This window comes from Hippocampus zosterae, chromosome 17 (genome assembly GCF_025434085.1).
Source record: "Hippocampus zosterae strain Florida chromosome 17, ASM2543408v3, whole genome shotgun sequence".
Classification (NCBI taxonomy): domain Eukaryota; kingdom Metazoa; phylum Chordata; class Actinopteri; order Syngnathiformes; family Syngnathidae; genus Hippocampus; species Hippocampus zosterae.
This window is the reverse complement of record NC_067467.1, coordinates 10762592-10782718: the sequence shown is the minus strand read 5'-3', so window position 1 is coordinate 10782718 and position 20127 is coordinate 10762592. Positions and strand designations below refer to the sequence as shown.

Here is a 20127-nt window from a genome sequence, read left to right as displayed (position 1 = left end):
ATGGTGAAGTCTGTATTGTGCAACTGAAAATATGTGAAAAACAATTTCAGCCAATTTTGATTATGAGCATCAAACAAACATGTAGGGACATGTGCAGCATTCTCTGATGACAATTTGCTGCGCACCAGTGTAATCAGCCATCGAAAATGAACAAAACGCTGAAATGAGCGTAACGCTGAACACAGTTGAGTGGCATCACATATTTGTGGTGGTGGTTGGGAGGGGGGGGGGGGGGGGATGATGAGAAAGCAGCTCACTGGCTCTGGCTGCATTCCATAAAAACCCAAATACGCAAGCTCCATTAGGCAGTTTTATGAGCCACATGATTTGTGAACAGCTAATTCCAAGTTGAGAGTCAAATGACTATATCCGCGCGTCACAACACACAAGTTATAATGGGAGAATAATTTGAAGAGAGCAATCACAGTCAAAATTTTATTTGACAAACGACGTCCGTTGGCACACTGACAAGAAGAATGATGGGCTCCAAGTCGCCTACCACAGAAAAGGACCAAGTCATTGTGTTGTGTGTGTGTGTGTCTGTGTGTGTTTTAAGTTGACAATGAATGAGCTGAATTTTTTTTTACCCTTTTTTAAAATGTGGGAAAAAAGAAAATGAAACATTGAAAAGCCGGACATTTGCTCAACCATGAACATGGTCAAAGCTAGTAAGCCATTCTCAACACATCTGATTGCACAATAATTCATCTAAGTAACGTTTAGACTGACCAATAGATTCGATATTTTGGAATTTCCCCCCCGCAAAATTAACCAAACTGCGACTTATGACGTTTCGGCCCGATGCCAACAATTTATTATCGTAAGCTACTGGAACATTTTGCACAGTTTGAGTCACTAACACTACACTTGAAATATAGGAAAAGAGGGAAAAAAATCTCTCCTTAAATAATGATTAAAAAATAAAAATCTAATGCGCAACAGTTATAATGTACGTTAAACTGTACAGAAAAAAAGTTTCAAAACGCTCAGTTGTTAATATTTGAAATGTATGTGTTGCAATGTATTGAAGTTAAACACTCGTACTGTGCTTAAAAGGTAGAATAAATAAATAATGAAATGTTCTGGACATGAGAAGCAAAAAAAAAAAACAGTTTCATATGAAGAAAGTAAAAAGAAAAACAGACAAATAGAGCTGTATTGAAAAACAAACAAACACGCTGTTTCATTGAATTGCATGTTTGAAATGACTCATTCATTTCATTTCTAGTTAATTCGGTGATACTTCTGCAAACCACTAGAGGGAGCCGGTGTACCGCAAGTGTTATTCGTACCCCACTTGGAGAGTCAGCCTGGGTGCTTGCCACAAACTTTAATTCAAAAGTAAAATGGACGTGATTCCATTTTGCAGTTTCAATTACCGGGTGCCGGGATTTGAAATTTAGAAACGCGCCCACTATATGAATGTTGAAGCTTCTTAACACTCAAAATGAATTTCCAACAGGAAAGCGTCAGATGAACTGTGTTAGTGTTTGATTTTACCACTCACAGCGAGACATAGCTTTCGAATAATGAGGCGGGTGTCATTGCGCGCGCCACTGCGACGGCCCCGCTGAGTTGATCACTTTATCTCAAACACTCACAAGCCAAATTGAGCTGTGGGATTTTCAATTCGGTGCAAGTGGAGGGTGACCTTGAAAGTTGAGATGCTTGTTTCGTGGGGGGTGGGGGGAGACCAGCCATTGGCGGTGCAAGACCTTTTTTTGGACTTTATTTCAACCGATTTTAATTACCTGTAAAATGTAAGTGGATGTGAGCTGGTAGACAATTTGCTGTTATGAGCCAAGATGCTCCTGCAGGACAAAAAAAAAACAAACACACAGAAATGACATGAGGGATAAATGAGCCACACAGGGTGAAATCATGTTTTGCGAAACAGGAAGCTTGAACGTGACTTTAAATAAGTGACACAACGTGTTGAATAACAATTTCGGAATGAAGACATTTCACTTACTTGCACAAAATGGGCACATTTATACTGTAGAAAATTTCTAAAGGAGAGAATATCAGCCCAATGCCGTTGTTTTGTTAAAAAAACAAACATTCTTTAACCTTTAAACCTTTCATGCACCCTGTAACCTGATACCATGATATGCTGTCCACTGTAGTAACCGTTGTCCCCGAAAGGGTTAAAGTCATTGTTAAAATTGGACTTAAGCAGCTTTGTTGAAAGTACACTGAAAAAAGTTTTTGTTGAATTTACTCAGTTTTTGCGCTTGCATAAAATAAATATCATTTCTTACATTTTTTCAAGTAGACGACCAGATCCGTGTGATTTTATTTCATGCACCCACCTGGCAAAATAAAATGAAGTATATTCATCACCATTTTTTTCCCCGCAGTGCATCATACTTCTGAATGCTTTCAATCCATTATAAAAACGACCTGCAAAATTAAGGCCTACTTTTAGACGTGTATGCCTTTTACTTTTTGCAGTCGCTACGATGAAATATCAGTTATCATCCAGGGATTCAATCCCATATTTGAACTTTGGGAATGAACTCTGTATTTTTGCGACAAGGGGCAAATATACACGTAATGAATAAGAAAGAAAGAATAGAGATATGTTCTGCCCCCGCACGAGCAACTCGAGGCACTTTATTGTTATTACCCTCCACTCGGCCACTCCTTCTTAATTATACTTCGGAACATCTTGGAGATTGCACTTTATGACTTCTGGAACCTTCTGGAGTTCTTTTTTATCTATTTGATTTTGACCTAAAACGCTGCTGGACGTGTGTGCCATCGACTGAAACAGTTTGTAATTGTTCCAATATGAAACTTGGGCTCAAAAATATGATTCTCACTTGTCTTTCAGGTTGTACTCTGAAAAACCCTTTAATGCCTAACCCATCAAGGTATAGTCAGAAAATCTGATTTTTGGGAACTAAGATGTTCATTAAACCCTTATAACATAATACACAACAATATTTTTGCCAGATCATGTTGTTTTAGATATTTGTCGTATTCAATTTATAAGCATTATGTAGATTACATCTGAAAATGACAATTTGGAAAAAATCATATTTTAAACCTGAAGTATCAAATTTGATACAGATGATTTAATCTATATATATATTGCGCGTCGTCCCGCACGCGGTCTGTCCTTCCGTCTGTCCCTTTTCAAAACGTACCTACTTCACCGCGCCGCTGCGCGCCGCCACTGCGCCGCCACTGCGCCGCCACTGCGCCGCTCAGGCAGTGGCTCACTACGATCGCGCGGGCATCTTAGCGAAAAAATGTTGTCTACCCACAAGCATTGCAATGAAATTGTTAGTTATTTAGTAGAGCTAAACATCTCTTTATTTTCGCGATAAGCAATGAAGATGAACAAAAAGTTGAACCAAGCAACAACATTTTTGTGGGCCGAAGGCCCACCATACCAGCCTTCCGCAGGAGCTAGCTGATGAGCCGGCCGGAGGGCGGCGAACCAGCTAGTGTAATATAAAGAATGAGTTACATAATGAAAATGCATGCATCAAATATGATACAAATGGCATTATAGGGTTAAGTCGGGCTCAACTGTTATTCACCCAATGAGACCGATGACGATTACAATCAGCCGATTGTAAAAATAATATTTTGGCCTTTACTACCGTATTGGCCCAAATATAAGACGGCCCTGATTATAAGACGACCCCCTCTTTTTCAAGACTCAAGATTGAAAAAAGACTTTTTGAACACCAAATTAATTTTTATACAGGAAATAATTACAGTGCATCTGAAACTAATGATTCTTACAATCTATTTGAGAGAAAAAGCATCTTATTTTGCCTCATTCAAATCTTAATATCTGAACATTTAAATATGTAAACCTAAGTGCAATCACATTCATAAATGAATGGCTTTTGAAATTAAAATTACACCATAACTTCTCCTCAGCTGCCGGTTAACCTGTCCGATCTTCGACCCACTTTTCTCCAGATTGTCGCTACATTACTCAATTTTCTGTTATCTCTTCCATAATTTTCTTCTCTTTTCTTTCTTACCGCTATTTTTTATTTTTCTTCTTCGTGCTACCGCTATTTTTATTTTTATTCTTCGTGACAGAGGTTCACTTTGGCCTGGGGAGTCAAGTTCAGCATTCGCTACAATAATATCTGGCGCCATCTAGCGTCGTGAATTGTTATAATGTCTAGACCCTGAATATAAGACGACCCCCGCTTTTTCAGTCTTATTTCAATGCAAAAAACACCGTCTTGTATTTGGGCCAATACGGTACATGTTTAACTTTACAAGAGAGAGCAATTTTGAAGTACAAAAAAAAACATGCAAAAAAAAATGGAATGATGATTTCTCGTAGATTTATTAAAACAACGAATGGAACTACTCCGCAGATGAACACGACAATCGCAATTGCAGGAGACATAATCCGAGGGCTTGTAAGGTTGAACGATCACTTTGTCGAAATGTCTAACAACACGCTCCACACAGCGAGAGGGGCAACATGAGCTGCGCGCATACAAAACAACGGCGCCCCGCGCCAAGGTTATTGGTAAGCCGGCCTTGCAGCGCTAATATGCTGTCATATTAACTGTGGAGATGTCAAACCGGGAAGCCTCGGGAGGTGACACGCAGCATATTTGCCTGCAGCCACGCTCAAGCCCCCGAAAGGCATGCGCACGGGTGAGTAACCGAAAACTTGGCAAAGTGTCACTTTCAATTTCGCATCATTTGGATATTGCCGAAGCCCCCCCACCAAAAAAAAATGTCTCAGTCGCAGCATTGGTGGGTTTTTTTTTCCAACCCAGAATGCAAGTAAACTTTTCTAGATGAGTTTTTGATCTTGGTTTATTTTCTCGAACACATCCGGTTTTCATAATCATAATCCATCCATTTTCCGATGCGCTTATCCTCACAAAGGTTGCGGGGAGTGCTGAGGCCAATACCAGCTGTCTTCGGGCAGTAGGCGAGGGACACCCTGAACCGGTTGCCAGCCAATCGCAGGGCACACACAGAGACGAACAACCATTCGCGTTCACAGTCACACCTAGGGACAATTTAGAGTGTTCAATCAGTCTGCCATGCATGTTTTTGGTATGTGGGAGGAAACCGGAGTACCCGGAGAAAACCCACACAGGCCCAGGAAGAACATTCAAACTCCGCACAGGGAGGCCGGAGCTGGAATTGCACTGTGAGGTCGACGCGCTAACCACTGGATCACCGGGCCGCCTAACCTCAAATAGAAATTACAATTTTGAGATGAGAGACGGTCCACGATAGGGAATTGTCCTGTAATTAGAGCCCTGTCATAGACCCAGTGACTAATCTAATCTAATTTTGCTGGAAGGGCAATTTGACTTCTTGTGACATCTGGACAGAGACCACTTGGTGGAAGTTCTGAATGAGAGTGTCAGCTCTTAGAGGTGGAAGTACAGACTTGAGTGGATTGAGGTCAAGGAGGTCAATCTGTTTCGCGTTACCTTATTCGAGCGCTAATGTCATTGGTTAATGACCGCAAATGGAAGGAATGTGTAGGGTCGCGGAGCCTATCCCAGCTGTCTTCGGGCGGTAGGCGGGAGACACCCTGAACCGGTTGCCAGCCAATCGCAGGGCACACAGAGACGTACAACCATCCGCACTCACACTCACACCTAGGGACAATTTAGAGTGTCCAATCAGCCTGCCATGCATGTTTTTGGAATGTTGGAGGAAACCGGAGTACCCGGAGAAAACTCATGCAGGCCCGGAGAGAACATGCAAACTCCACACAGGAAGGCCGCAGCTGGAATTGAACCCGCTACCTCTGCACTGTGAGGTCTACGCACTAACCACTGGACCACCCATATTAATAATAGAATTTGTAATTCAGCTATACAGTACCAGTCAAAACTTTGGAAACATCAACTGGGTCAAGAAATTCACTCTTGATAATGCACAGCTGTGACTTTAAAGTTATTGCAGGCTCAATAAAGCATCATCCACATCATCAAGAGGACTGAGGAAATACAACGATGGGCAAAGCAAAAGGTGCCTAACTTTGATGAATCCAACCGAGAAAACATTCGGTTTTGATGAACATTTTTTTTCCCTAATAATTGCACTCATGTTTTTATATCCCCACAATTTCAGTGACTCAAGTGTTTCAGGAAATGGTTTAGCAGCGTACGTGGAGTGATGAGTTGCCGTAAATGGCCACCGGTCATTAGAACAATGTTGAAATAAAGGAAAGAGGTCATTATTAGATTTGAGCCGCACACTCCCAGGAAACTGCATGCGGTGAAATGAACGGACATAAAAGGTCAGGGAGGAGCTTGAGCGGCACAGAGGAACTGAAAGCACGTGAAGAAGAGCTTGGACCACAGTGATGCTAGACTTGATAAAATATCACGCACCCACTCTCGCACCTTGTGACTTGCTATATCACGAAGAAAACCGGAACAATGCATTTAATCGGTTTTGCTTTGGCCAAGCACATTATAGCAAGCTGCGGTTTCTGCAATCGGGAGGGATAAGAAGGAGGCACTCGATAGTCATGGATCTTCTTTGCCAGGCAGAAAACAAGTGGCTAGCTCCAAAACAAACAGGCAAACAAGCCAAAGTCAACATTGAACAAGCGCGCGACAGCGAGAATGACGTGACGAAACTGCGTACTCCAGGCTAGAGGGAAACTTTCATTGTGAGCTAGCGAATTTCTATTGTGACTGGCCAGCTGCAGAGTCAAAGAACACAGAACATGCCCCCCACACTACCCAATTATAAAGGTATGAGAAAAGTTTAAAAGGTTGAAAAATAGCATGTGATTTTTTTTCAAATGAAAAAATAACAATTGAACCAAAATTCAATTGAAAACAAAGTTGAATATTGCAACGTATCCCATTTTTGATTCAGACTATATATCCGGAGATGGGGAGAGCATTTGATGAACATTTATACTCTATTTTTTTTTAGAATATCATAAAGGTACATTTGAATGTTGTCAGGATACACACGATGAGGTTTTTTTTTCACGAAAACCATTTTTTCAACACAACTTTCTGGTTTGTCAGTGATAACGGAAACAGTTCGATTGTTTTGTCATTATTTACATTTTCAGTGCTTAGCTGTCGCTCATTTTCAACGTGTGCGACAACTCTCGGCTCTTGGTATGCTTAAAAGAATCCATTTATGAGTACGGTTGAGTATTATCAAAGTACATTTGCATGTCATTGTTAACTGTTTGTTTTAAACACTTGCGTGTAATAAACTTGTAATTGAGTCATTATTTGAAATGTTCATGTTCAAACTGTTACAATGACTTGGCCTGCATTTTAATGTTAGTCAAGAGTACTTCTATGCTGTTGTTTGGAGTAGTATCTGCTATAAAAAGTTTTACAACACCGTATATGAAATGTGTTTCCGAAACACAAGGTGAATTGGCCACTTGGGCTGGATGACCACTGTTTAAAAAAACAAAACAAAAAAAAAAAACGGTCTATTATGTTGTGCAGGCCCACCTGTCCAAGATGATATAGTGTATCTGGGATTTAAAAAAAACAAAAACAGATGCGCCGCGACGGCAGTGTGATGAGGCACAAACTGTGAGCTGATCGTTGCGCCTCTTATTTGGTTATGATAACCCGAGGCCTAGCATGGCAGGTCAGATTGACACATGGGGTCATTAGGAAGGTACAACCATGTAGCACGTTTTATTGAACTCGATGAGAATGTGTGCACTGGAAAAAAAAACAAAAAACGCCTGACTAGAAATAAGCAACATTTCTTCAAATTTGATAAGAATTTCTTATTTTGAGTTTAAAAAAATCAATTTGATCCAAAAACTAGAAAAGTGCCAGAAATTCAGTAAAGTTTGCCTATCGCAAACAAATTCTGTTATCCATCCATCCATCCATTTTCCGATCCGCTTTATCCTCACAAGGATGGCGGGGGGTGCTGGAGCCTATTCCAGCTGTCTTCCGGTAGTAGGCGGGGGACACCCTGAACCGGTCGCCAGCCAATCGCAGGGCACACAGACAGAACAACCATCCACGCTCACTCACACCGAGGGACAATTTTGAGTTTTCAATCAGCCTGCCATGCATGTTTTTGGCATGTGGGAGGAAACCGGAGTACCCAGAGAAAACCCACACACAGACAGAACAACCATCCACGCTCACACTCACACCGAGGGACAATTTTGAGTTTTCAATCAGCCTGCCATGCATGTTTTTGGCATGTGGGAGGAAACCGGAGTACCCAGAGAAAACCCACACTGGCACAGGGAGAACATGCAAATTCAACAGAAGGTCGACTCTGGAATCAAACCCTGTGCACTGTGGTCAACGCGCTCACCACTCAACCAAATTAAATAATTTACATCTTATTTAGTAATTTCCACCCTTTCATGCACAAATAACCTGTAACCTGGTAACCTGATAAGCTGACCACTGTAGTAACCGCTGTCCCAGAAAGGGTTAATTACATCTGTGGGACATGTTTCAAAATGTTCAGCATGACGTTTTTAAAGGTGAGGTGAACATTCAAATCAATCTTTCGCGTGCGCTCCAATGTAAAGTCATGCGTCGGATGAACTGTATATTAGTCATGCAGTTCCAATCTGCAGCCGCTAATCGTCGTTGGCTCCTCCTTACATGCGTGCGACTCATCGGGCGCTTTTGTTCTGCAAGACTTTGGCCCAGCTGCCGCCCAACCGCCGTATCCCCCACGGGGGCTGCACACGCTGCCTCCCACTTGTTGACGCACGGCTCATCGGCCACGCTTCCCAATGGCCAGACGTGAAGCGAGGTGGCAGGCGCACAAATAGTAGACAACAACATGGCACACACTAAAGTTTGTAGCAGCTCATCAAGCTATACGAGGAGACTGACATTTTGCTCCTCATTCTAGCACCAGTGTGCTTGTGAGACGTGTTGTCTTGTTGGCCGGGACGTCCATAATTAGGCAGCTGCTGCACACGCTGCACACGCTGCCCAGGAAGGATGAGCTTCAGAAGAGGAAGCCTTGCTTTCATTTTTCGTTTTTTTTTTCACTTCCAGACGAGGAGAGCGGAGGCTTAATTATAGCTGCGATCCCCACCTCCTCCACCCCTGCTCCCCGCTTGTCCCCGATGAAACATTTCCTGTAATTATACAAAATGATCATTATTGATTATAGAGGCAAAAGAGTCATGTCTAATTGAACTCACATAATTGCCTATTGATGGCAGAGCTGCTCATTGTTTCGTATGATATGGCTTGGGTACAAAGTAGGGCATTCCTGGAACAATTGATTTTGTAAAAATCCTGAACGATAATGAAAGATAAAAAAAAAACTCATGAAAATCAATGTCTTGTAAATTTGACACACCACGGAGAAGTGTCCTGAACAACACTGCAACAACAAGGCACTCTCCATGATGTGCACACAGTCAAGGCTGACAATGGGGCACTCGAAAGCAAACAAGCCAGCCCGAAGCCTCAGTCCAAATGCTGGCGATCAAATCAGATTCTTTTTTTAAAATGTATTCATTCCTTACTCTTTCGCCTTCTCTCCAAGACTTGCACACACTCATAGCCACCAATGAGGCACTCTAAAGCGTCGATGCCAGCAGACTTTTCAAAAAGGAAGACGCATTTTTGGGGTGTAACCATAGCTAGCAATTGCACTAGATAACCGCTCAAGGTGCTCAAGTTCTTAAAAGAGTGGCCAATGGGGCGACTCATGCCACGTGGGGGGGGGGGGGGTTTAGCCACATCTCGTGGACGCAAGTGAATACAACATAGATGTCAGTCTTGACAGGTTTTCTGATTCTCCAACCATCTATTCTAGAATGTATTTCGTAATTAAGCTCTTGAGTCACTTTGTGGCGAATCCAACGTCAGCATGATAATCCTCCCATATAAATGCAAATATGCCTCCACCCAAGGCCCATGAACAGTATTCGAAAGACAGCACAACAATCTGATTGCTCACTTGAGCGCTATGATTTTCCAATGAAGCTGGCATCATTGCATAGAAATCATTACTTGTATCTGGGGGAGAAAAAAAATGATACAAATGAGGACTGAAAGTGAAATAACTTTACTGATATGCCGATTGCTGCCATCTACAAGCCTGGTGAAAACAGCATGCTTTCTTTCTTTCTTTTCTTTTGTAAATTTTATTTTGATTTCAAACCAAATCTGCAAAGCATTTTGGACGTGAAATGAGGGCTCAGTCAGTTTACCTTTTTGGGTCCTCAAATAAGTCAAGATTTGAACCATGTCTATCAAAAGCTCTTCCAAAGCATGTAACGAAGTTGGATAATGATGCGTTGACCTTGTATTGGAGGATAAATATGCAGTGACATCAGTCGTATCTGATTGGCCAGGGGATGATGTCATTTGCATCTGGTGATGTCATCAGGGTCACGCATTTAAGAAGAAGCTGTAAGATGATGATGCCCTTTACATCGTTGTTGCATCATTATTTTTTTGAGGGGGAATGGGGATGGAAATGAATCCAATGAAAACCACTTCCCATCTCTCCACCTTAACGATAATTTGGATTGTGAAACAAACAACATTTCTGTATTTTACTCCTTAGGTTAAAACTGTGGAGCTGGGCTACCAATGAAAAAGAAAAGTCTTTTGACCGCTGCAAAGCATGAAAGTGGACAGGAATCATTTTTAGGGGTTGTTGGTGTGCCAATTATCTCAAAGATGGGAGGGGAAAAAAAACTACAGAGCCATTCTTTGCTATTTTCTATAGCTTGTTTTCTCGGCACACAAGACTGTAGGCTGAAATAAACACAACGACCACATTTTTTTCCCCTCTACGCTTTTGCGAACAATCCAAAGTTGGTGGAGGTTTGCGGTCTTCGAAGCGCTAGCCTAGCTTAACATTTTCTTGTCCACAGGTGACACAAATTAGCATAAATCCGACTGTTTTGTTTTGTTTGGACAAGTTTCCAGTTATTACAACCCCAGTGAGGAAATTGTGCACCATTACTTTGTTTTAATAAAGCAAGTGTTGACAAATGGCGATGACCGCACGTAATTATTGTGAGCTCCACATTGACAAGGTGTCATTTTTTTGCTGTGCCTTATTCAACTCGTTGTTGACTTGCATATCTGTCGGCGGCACGGTTGGATTTCACTTGACGAATAAAAATGTCAGCAGCAATGATTTCACCGTGGGGTCAGATTCCCTTCCTTCAGGTTTTGCATTAATACCAAAGTATAGTGAAAGTAATCAAAATACCGTCTCACCCGCTCAAACTCTGGTAAGCATCAATACATATTTGAAGCCGACTTCGGTCCATTGATCTTCCACTCGGGCCGGGAGAAACAACAACAAAACTGCTAACTCCTGCAATATGTCCCCGACCTGCTGACTTTGCTGTTACTTTCAAATTTCACATTCCACACTTCGGAACTGAGTGCGTAGATCATAACACTAGGATGAAACAAAAGAATAAACGTGAAAAAATAAAAAAATGGGGAGCTGGCTTAAGTCCAGAAAAAAAAAAATCAGACTTTAATGTATCTGAAATTACTTTCAGGGCCTTTAAGGCAAGATCACACTCAAGGTTGTGTTTGTTTATTTTCTTTGTTGTGTTCGGGTTTTTTTAAAACTATGATTCACTTTCTTTTGGTGTCACTCCCGTTTGGGTCAACCGCTGTGTGTGTTTTTGAGCGAACAAACCCAAACGGCCTTCAAGTTATGCAACGGCCAGCGGTCACAGGGCAGACGAGGTTCCAGAAAGTTATGCTGCTCTCATGTCACTGTGGTCATCACTGAGTAAACACTTATTTTTTGTCGGAGGGTGACTCGGGACAACAGACACAAGGGAATGTCTTTCTGCGGCTATACGTAGGAGGTTTTTGTGCCATGCAGACTTCAGGGTTTTGGACGAGGCCGCCGCATGTGTGAATAACTGCATAGAATCGCATGTGATGACACGTCTGAGTAAAAATTTTCCAAGTATTGCGGATATGGCGCATAAAACAAACAAACAAACAAAAAAAACCCTTTAGATATTTTGCTCTGATATACGGCCTAATTAACTTGTCGGTGGTGCACATGATGAAATCGACAGAGCAGCTGCTAGGATGAAAAAACAAAAAAAAACAAAAACAAAAAGATGTGTTTGACAGCAGTGGCGGAATGAAACAATACTCAGAACTCCGAATGGGAAAGTTAATGCAACTCAGAGGACAAGCAACAGTTTGGCAGATAGTGAACAATTCTTTTTCTTCTTCTTCAGGAAAAAAAAGAGGATTGAAGCTGTTTATTGCCACTCTGAGTTTAAGTTCATTGTTGGACTAACGATAAGATATCCTAACCTTTGTTAGCCCCACAGGGGGTACATTGGCATCAAAACACACAATTAAACATAAAACAAAGAGAATTACATGTGGTGCACAAAGTATTTTAAACGACCACATCACTTTGCTTTCCACTAGCTTGATGCTGACAACGCAAAATGCCATAGACGGGCTAACAAATGACATCGCTAGGAACACAAATGGTGCATCAACACGTGGACAGACAATATAATATATATAGTTTTTTTTTTTACTCTGCAATAAACTCCACAAACAGCACTGTAGTCACTGAGTCAGTTAACAGTAGTTGTGTAACTCGTAATCATATTTATACTTCCCCCCCATTCGTAACCAAGTTGTGCACACCAGAAGGAACCGCAACGAACTGTGCAGGAAGGGAACATTTTCACCTTGCACTTGTGGGACAAGAACCCTTTTTTTGTTTTCTTTTCATGGGGTCTGGGTTTGTTAATCACATAACCAAAATCCACGCACACCAATTTGAACAAATATGCAACTCCTTCAAGATATCTTTATTTGTCAAAACCATTGACAGCTTCCAAAAACTCAGTGCGGCTTTCTGACTGAATATTACCTAAGTTCTCCAAAGTTCATCATTCTTTATGTTGTCATCAGTGGTTTTAAGCCCGGGCAATTAACACACTACTTTTATTTGCCTTTGATGACATCACCCTGTACTTGCGGTGACATTGATGTGATTGTTTCGACACTAAAGAATGGAAGCCCTGAACTTCTATAATGCCCGCACATTCGTATTATTTTACACAAATGTTTTGGCGACTGATGAGATTATTGCCACTTCAAAGTTATCCTTTCGATGCATGCACCATGAAACAACGACATGGATGATGACAGGCTTCAACTTTTAGAAGCTCGCACTTCTGATGACCACATAAGTGAGTTACTGCATCGTGTGAGGTTTCTTCATGGAAACTTAATTTGTACTCGTTCAAAGTTACCGACTGTGACCTAAGTATGCCAATGTCAATTTTAACACTTTTCCAGGAGAAATATCTAGAAATCATAGATTCTTTCAGATTTAGTGGATTTATCTGTTTTCCATGCCAAGTCAAGTGTGGATTGTGTCATATTTTATTCATCCCTCCATTTTTCTGGCACAGCACATGCATAAGGAAATTAGACAAAAACGACACAAAGTTCTACGAATTGGAATCAAAATCAAGTCAAGTCAAGTCAACAGTATTTATAGAGCACTTTCAAACAGCCATCGCTGCATACAAAGTGCTGTACATGGAGCGATTTAACATGCACAATAAACAGTAAGACAAATCGGTAATAAAGGCGGTAGAAAGCACCAAACAGTAAAATCAAGAACAAATCCAAGTCATGCTGAGTCGAACGCCAAAGAATACAAGTGAGTTTTGAGGAGGGCTTTAAAGATGGGCAGCGAGGAGGCTTGCCGAATGTTCAGTGGGAGGTCATTCCAGAGAGAGGGACCAGCCAGAGAGAGGGACCAGCAACAGAAAAGGCTCGATCCCCTCTGAGCCTCAGTTTAGTTCTTGGTACTTCTAACAAAGACTGGTCCACAGACCTGAGGCGCCGGGCAGGTGTGTAGGGGCGGATGAGCTCAGAGAGGTAAGGTGGCGCGAGATTATTCAGGGATTTGAAAACAAAGAGGAGGATCTTGAAAATAACTCTAAAATGAATGGGGAGTCAGTGAAGGGATGCCAGAGTAGGAGTTATATGCTCCCTCTTACGAGTACCAGTCAAGAGGCGAGCAGCGGCATTCTGGACCAGCTGAAGGCGCTTAATGGAGGCCTGGCTGACTCCAAAGTAAAGGGCATTGCAGTAATCGAGCCGAGATGTGACAGAGGCCGGAATTACTGTCTCACAGTGTTCATGTGAAAGGAGAGGTTTTATTTTGGCCAGCTGTCTAAGGTGAAAGAAGCCGGATTTAACAACGGCACCAATTTGCCGAATGAAATCAAAAGTGCCTAACGTTATTGCACTGGCAGTAACAAAAAAAATCTGTAGGCACATGTAAGTAATCATTTCTGTCAAATAAATGTGGTGAATAAAACACAATCTGACAGAATTACAAAAATCCCCCATTGCCATAGCTTCTAATGTTTAAGTTTTACGTGTCACTTGTTTTCACCAACGCTTTTTAATACTGAGCCAATGTTCTGGTGTTCCTCAATCAGAATATTGCTGAAAAGTGGTTCTTAAAGACCCATCCTTGATTTTCTTCTAGTATTTTTACACCACACCCAATTTGATGCTTCCTTGTGTCAATTCCAGAAAACGGAGACATCACCCCCTTTGCGAAAGACAGTGTTGGGTCGACACTAAAAAGGAAGGCGAACAGTAATGGCGCTCAAGCCACACAGAGGTGTCGTGACATGATTCTACATACCAGTCAACCTCAAGAGGTAGCGGGTGATTCCGTTCCTGTGACAGAAACCACATGGAAGGTCGACACCAAACCACAGAGCCTCCCCAAAAAGCAGAGGTGGCACAGACTTCACATGTCTGCCAATGCTGAACCAGCAAGAGGCACAAGGAGAAGGTCGAACAGAAAAATCCTCACAAGCAAGCAGAGAGGCGAACAACCTGATGGGTCTGGGAAGGGTATACCGACCAAGACATCCACTAGAAAGTCCACCACGAGATCAGGGACTCTTCTAAACCAGTCTGATGGCTCCAAGAAGGCTAAGGAGATGAGGGGAATGTTTAATAGTGAACCAGATTCTGGTAAAAAGAAGCCGAGTAGCAAACGCTTGAAGACAGGTAAAAGGACCAAAAGAAAGTCCACCAAAGAAACAGAGACACACACAATGAAGCAGAGAAGAAAACCAACCCAGGGAACAGTAAAGGCTGCGCAAACTAAAGGGACCAGAAGAAAGTCCAGCAAAAAAACTGAGACCCCCACAAAGAAACTGAGGGCTAAAAGAATCGGGGAGTGTTCTGCACCTTGTAAAAGGAACAGGAGAAAGTCGAGCATAAAACCAGAGACTCTTCCGACTCTTCAGAAGCAGAAGGATAATCACCCCGACGGTTCGAAGAAGGCTGTGCTACTGACAAGGACAAAGAGAAAAGCCAATACAGAACTCGGGGCTCTTGGAAAAAAACCAAGAAAGCCAAGTGAAGGACGAGTGAATACCACCTCACCTAAATCCACCAAGCAAAAGTGTCCCACAAAACCGGAGACTCTCATGAAGAAAACTGAATCGACTACGTTGTCGAAAGAGGATGTGCTGGTTCAAAGGACAAAAAAAAGGTCGGGCAAAACGAGACACACCCTCGCAAAAAAATGCAGAGGCCAAACAAGTGAGGGATCTGCGAAAACCGTAGCAGGCAAGGACAGCCATCAACAGTGTAACTCAAAGCTAGAGACACTCTCACAGAAGGTGAGTGAAATACCCACTGAGCTGTCTGTGGTCTTTTTTGGGGAGACCAAGAAAGAGGCCAGTACGGAGCGGATGACAGGGATGAAGAGGAGCAGTGAAAACCCACCCAGGTTCAAAGGCTCATCAACCTCCCAACAGGCTGCAATCAATCGAGGTAAAGTGCTGATTTTTATTTTTACAAACCCATATCAATGCATTGATATCGAAGACAACTCTTTCCCAAAATGAGCAAACAACGGATTGACGAGCTGCTCAATTATCCTCGGGTCAAGTCTGGTGTACTCGAACCAAGTTCTCGGGCGACAAAATCCATCAGTTCTTGTGTCTTTGTAGCCTTGTTTGCAGAGAAATATCAGCAAGTTAATAAGCTTGGTGAAGGAGGCTTTGGATCGGTTTATGCCGGTTACAGGAAAAGTGATTGTTTTCCGGTAAGTCTTAAAGATGTGTTTTTTACAAAAAAAAGAGAAACATTGGTTTAGTACCAGAACCAAATATTGATAATTCTATCCCATAGGTGGCGATTAAATATATACCGAAAGAGGTCAAAAGTGTCCCATTGGTGAGTGCTTTATCTGACCCCACCGACATGGACATTCTTTCAACTTGGACACATAACCGAGAATATCCATCCATCCATTCATTTTCCGATCCGCTTTATCCTCACAAGGGTCGCGGGGATGCTGGAGCCTATCCCAGCTGTCTTCGGGCGGTAGGCGGGAGACACCCTGAACCGGTTGCCAGCCAATCGCAGGGCACACAGAGACGAACAACCATCCGCACTCCCACTCACACCTAGGGACAGTTTAGAGTGTCCAATCAGCCTGCCATGCATGTTTTTGGAATGTTGGAGGAAACCGGAGTACCCGGAGAAAACCCACACAGGCCCAGGGAGAATATGCAAACTCCACACAGGGAGGCCAGAGCTGGAATTGCACTGTGAAGTCGACGCGCTAACCACTGGATCACCGGGCCGCCTAACCTCAAATAGAAATTACAATTTTGAGATGAGGAACGGTCCACGATAGGGAATTGTCCTGTAGTTAGAGCCCTGTCATAGACCCAGTGACTAATCTCATCTAATTTTGCTGGAAGGGCAATTTGACTTCTTGTGACATCTGGACAGAGACCACTTGGTGGAAGTTCTGAATGAGAGTGTCAGCTCTTAGAGGTAGAAGTACAGACTTGAGTGGATTGAGGTCAAGGAGGTCAATCTGTTTCGCGTTACCTTATTCAAGCGCTAATGTCATTGGTTAATGACCGCAAATGGAAGGGACTGTGTGTACATCAAATGATTCTAAAATCTGAGGATAAAAGTCCTGAAATAAATTTCACACTTGGATTACGAGTCATCACAGCCATAATCAGAAAAAAATGAATATAACTAATCCTTACTGAACCTTGTCCCTACAACTTTTGTTTTTTTTAAACCCGATAGAACATCAATGGATTGAAGAAGGACATCCCCATCGAGGCATTGCTCATGCTACAAGCATCAATCAAAAAAAACTCGGACGGCAAGTCTGCAGTCGTGTCGTTGTTGAACAAATATGATCTGGAGCACGAGATTGTACTGGTCATGGAGAGGCCAGTCCCGTCTGTGGACCTGTTTACTTACATTACCAGATGTAGGATTGGCGCCCTGCCCGAGTGTGAGGCAAAGGTATGAAAAATGGAGCTCACTGACAGTGATTACGCCATATTTGCATTCAAATTTGTCAGTTCTCTTTTTTCAGCATCCGTTCATTGGGGTACGCCGTAGGAATAAACACTCGGGACAAGCTGTTTATGAGCGTGGGAAAGGATTTGGTGTACTCGATACACACTTGATACGTGGCCACAAGTTATCCCATGTAGTCGGACGGCCATCGCCCTTGAGGCACCTGTCATAAAGCCGTGCTTTCCTGACCTCAACTAACTGAGCTTAAGTATCCGTTGTTTTCCCAAAAACACTTCCCCCTTTTTTGGGAGGGGTCAGTGAACCCCCAAATCCAACAGAAATGTCCCGATATGAGAAGATTGCATTTGTCAGTCTTGCTATTGCGTATCCGTTCATTGGTTGTAGTATCTGCTGGCCTATCGTAGATATCCCGCCTTTTCGTTGCCAAAGATTAAGCTGGAGCACTTACACTTTTGAAACAGACTGTTCAGCTGTGGGGGTGCGAGGGGGGGATGCCACAACACACTATTTGGTCTTTGTAACCTCTTCGCAGAACATCATGAAGCAGCTGGTCGTGGCAGCTATCAACATGCATGCTGTGGATGTTTTCCATCGAGATTTGAAGCAAGAAAATATTCTTTTGGAGGCCACATCTGGTGTCCCTCGTGTGCGAATCATTGATTTTGGTTGTAGCTGTTTTGCAAGCAACGAGCCTTATCGGGACTACAACGGTAGGGACACCTCGACTCCTGTTCTTTAAAGGGGAAGTCAACCCCAAAATTTGCTTGACAGCTCTATTCGCATCCATGAGACTAACCGCGGCATTCCAATTCATACTGCGTCTGTGAAATATAAATTAAACAGCAACATCCACCCATTTTTAACCATCTCAGGCGGCGGCCATTTTGCCACTTGCTGTCAACTTTAACCCTAACCCAAACTGCTGTCCCTGAAAGGGTTAAAATGACCGCAGGACTTCGGTGATGACCAAACACGGCTTGTGTGTGTTTTCTGAAGCTGAGTCGTGATTTTGTTGTTACGCCCAGAGCAACTGTGATGTCATTTTCAGTCGACAGCAAGTGGCAAAATAGCAGTCACTTGAGATGGATAAAAATCTGGTGGAAAATAAATATTGGGGGTTGACTTCACCTTTAATCATCCGATGATATTTGCAGATTGAGCCATTCGTTTTGATTTTGTCTACCTGTGTGCAGGCACCTTGTGTTATGCTCCTCCAGAGTATGTTCTAAGACGAACGTACAGCGCCGGTCCGACCACTGTGTGGCATCTGGGCGCGCTTCTTTTTGAGTTAATGGCTGGAACTAAGCGGTTTGATACAGTCATGTTCCTCTCCCAGATGCTAAGACTGAATCGGGTTCTATCGGAAGGTGAGATACGGTAATTCTTGCTCCTAGCGTTTTCTTAAAACCAATTGTACCTTATGTCGCTTGTCGAATTCTTGTCACTCTCAAATCAGAATGCGAAGATTTCTTGTGGAAATGCTTGACTTTGGATCCGGAGAAGCGGGCCACACTGGAGCAGATGCAGCAGCACCCGTGGCTCATATGATCCGATACAACACGCGGCACAGTTTTCCTATTTCCCGGTAGCACTGGGAAAAAAAAAAAAATCAAAGTTGATGAGATGGAAAAGCTGTCCATCACCATCAGAACAAAATGCTGACGATGTTCACCAACACTTGAACAAAAATTTGAACTATCAACTGATAAAAACTTCCGCGATGAAGAAATCCAAGCTTATCTCTTTGGTCACAATGGCTAACAAGTTCGATCACGGGTGTAGCCGGTTGAAGCTGAGTAAAATGAATCTACAAGTGTCCACACTTATCCGACTGAGCGGCAAAGTCTTGCCAGAGTTAGCGAGCATGGTGAATGTTTTTTTGTGAAAGATTCCAAATACGTTTGCCGGACATTTTTTTTTGTTGGCACCATGGAAACGTTCTCAAAATGTCTTTGCTAGAAGACAAATGATTTCAATCGGTCCGGCAAACATCTTTACAATCGCTAACGAACCCTGACGGAAATCCCAGCAACTCGACCAAGTCCAAGCACTCCAAAACCATCTGCCGTGAAAGCCAGTATTTATTTTACTGAGCGGCAAAGTCTACCCCAGTAACCCAATCGTAGGTCTGTCTGTTTTTGTTTTGTTTTAATCTGAGCGTTGGTACACAATATCATGCTGATGTCAGGATTAGATCCAGTGATGCAACAAATTTATCACACACTTCCCCACATTATTTGTGACATATGTAGGCTAGTCATGACAAGCATATTGCATGCCTGCACAGCATGCACATTTTCATGCACGACACGGTCGAATTGTCCTCAGACTTGCTGTCAAAGTGTGTGGGTGCGGGGAGGGGGGGGGTCGCCTTCCACCGCCACTCCACCCACAGCCACCGCTGCCTCGGAGCGTTGGACATGAATTGAACCCCTGAAGGTGGATATTCATGCCTTCCTTCCGAGTCGCTGGTGAGCCTGCTGCACTAATGTTTCTACTTTCCGGCCCGGCGGGGAGGAAGTAGTTTAGACTGAGCAATGAGTCATCCAATATGAAATGAGGTTCATCTCGGGAAGCGATCATGATCAAATGAGAGGGAAGGAGAATCATGAGTCTGTGTCAAGGCTGACGTGAGCGGTAATTTTCCGACCCAACCCCCACGCATCAGCAATATCCCGAAGACCCCATGTAAGGTCTGATTAGGGTCATGTGTTCTTTACGATGTACGCATCAACATTGCACTTTAACACGATTATCGGCGTTTATGCCGCACGATGCAAACGACGTGACACGCAGTGGAATATAAAAAATC

At 42.9% G+C, this 20127-nt stretch overlaps 1 protein-coding gene across 1 annotated transcript; it reads left to right on the top strand.

Annotated features, from left to right (window-relative positions):
* Positions 1 to 12870: 12870 nt before the first annotated feature.
* On the top strand, positions 12871 to 19765 carry LOC127589949 (uncharacterized). The gene is made up of 8 exons (XM_052049283.1): positions 12871 to 13162; positions 14529 to 15791; positions 15971 to 16065; positions 16152 to 16196; positions 17073 to 17297; positions 17848 to 18025; positions 18509 to 18682; positions 18772 to 19765. Exons 1-8 carry the CDS (start codon positions 13108 to 13110, stop codon positions 18861 to 18863), a joined length of 2127 nt encoding a protein of 708 aa, XP_051905243.1. The 5' UTR covers positions 12871 to 13107; the 3' UTR covers positions 18864 to 19765.
* Positions 19766 to 20127: the final 362 nt, after the last annotated feature.

Coding starts and splice junctions, on each gene's coding strand:
- LOC127589949 (XM_052049283.1), top strand. CDS start 13,108: ATGGATGATGACAGGCTTCAACTTTTAGAAGCTCGCACTTCTGATGAC. Junction 13,163..14,528: donor CACTTCTGATGACCACATAA/GTGAGTTACTGC, acceptor TGTCAATTCCAG/AAAACGGAGACATCACCCCC. Junction 18,026..18,508: donor GCCTTATCGGGACTACAACG/GTAGGGACACCT, acceptor ACCTGTGTGCAG/GCACCTTGTGTTATGCTCCT.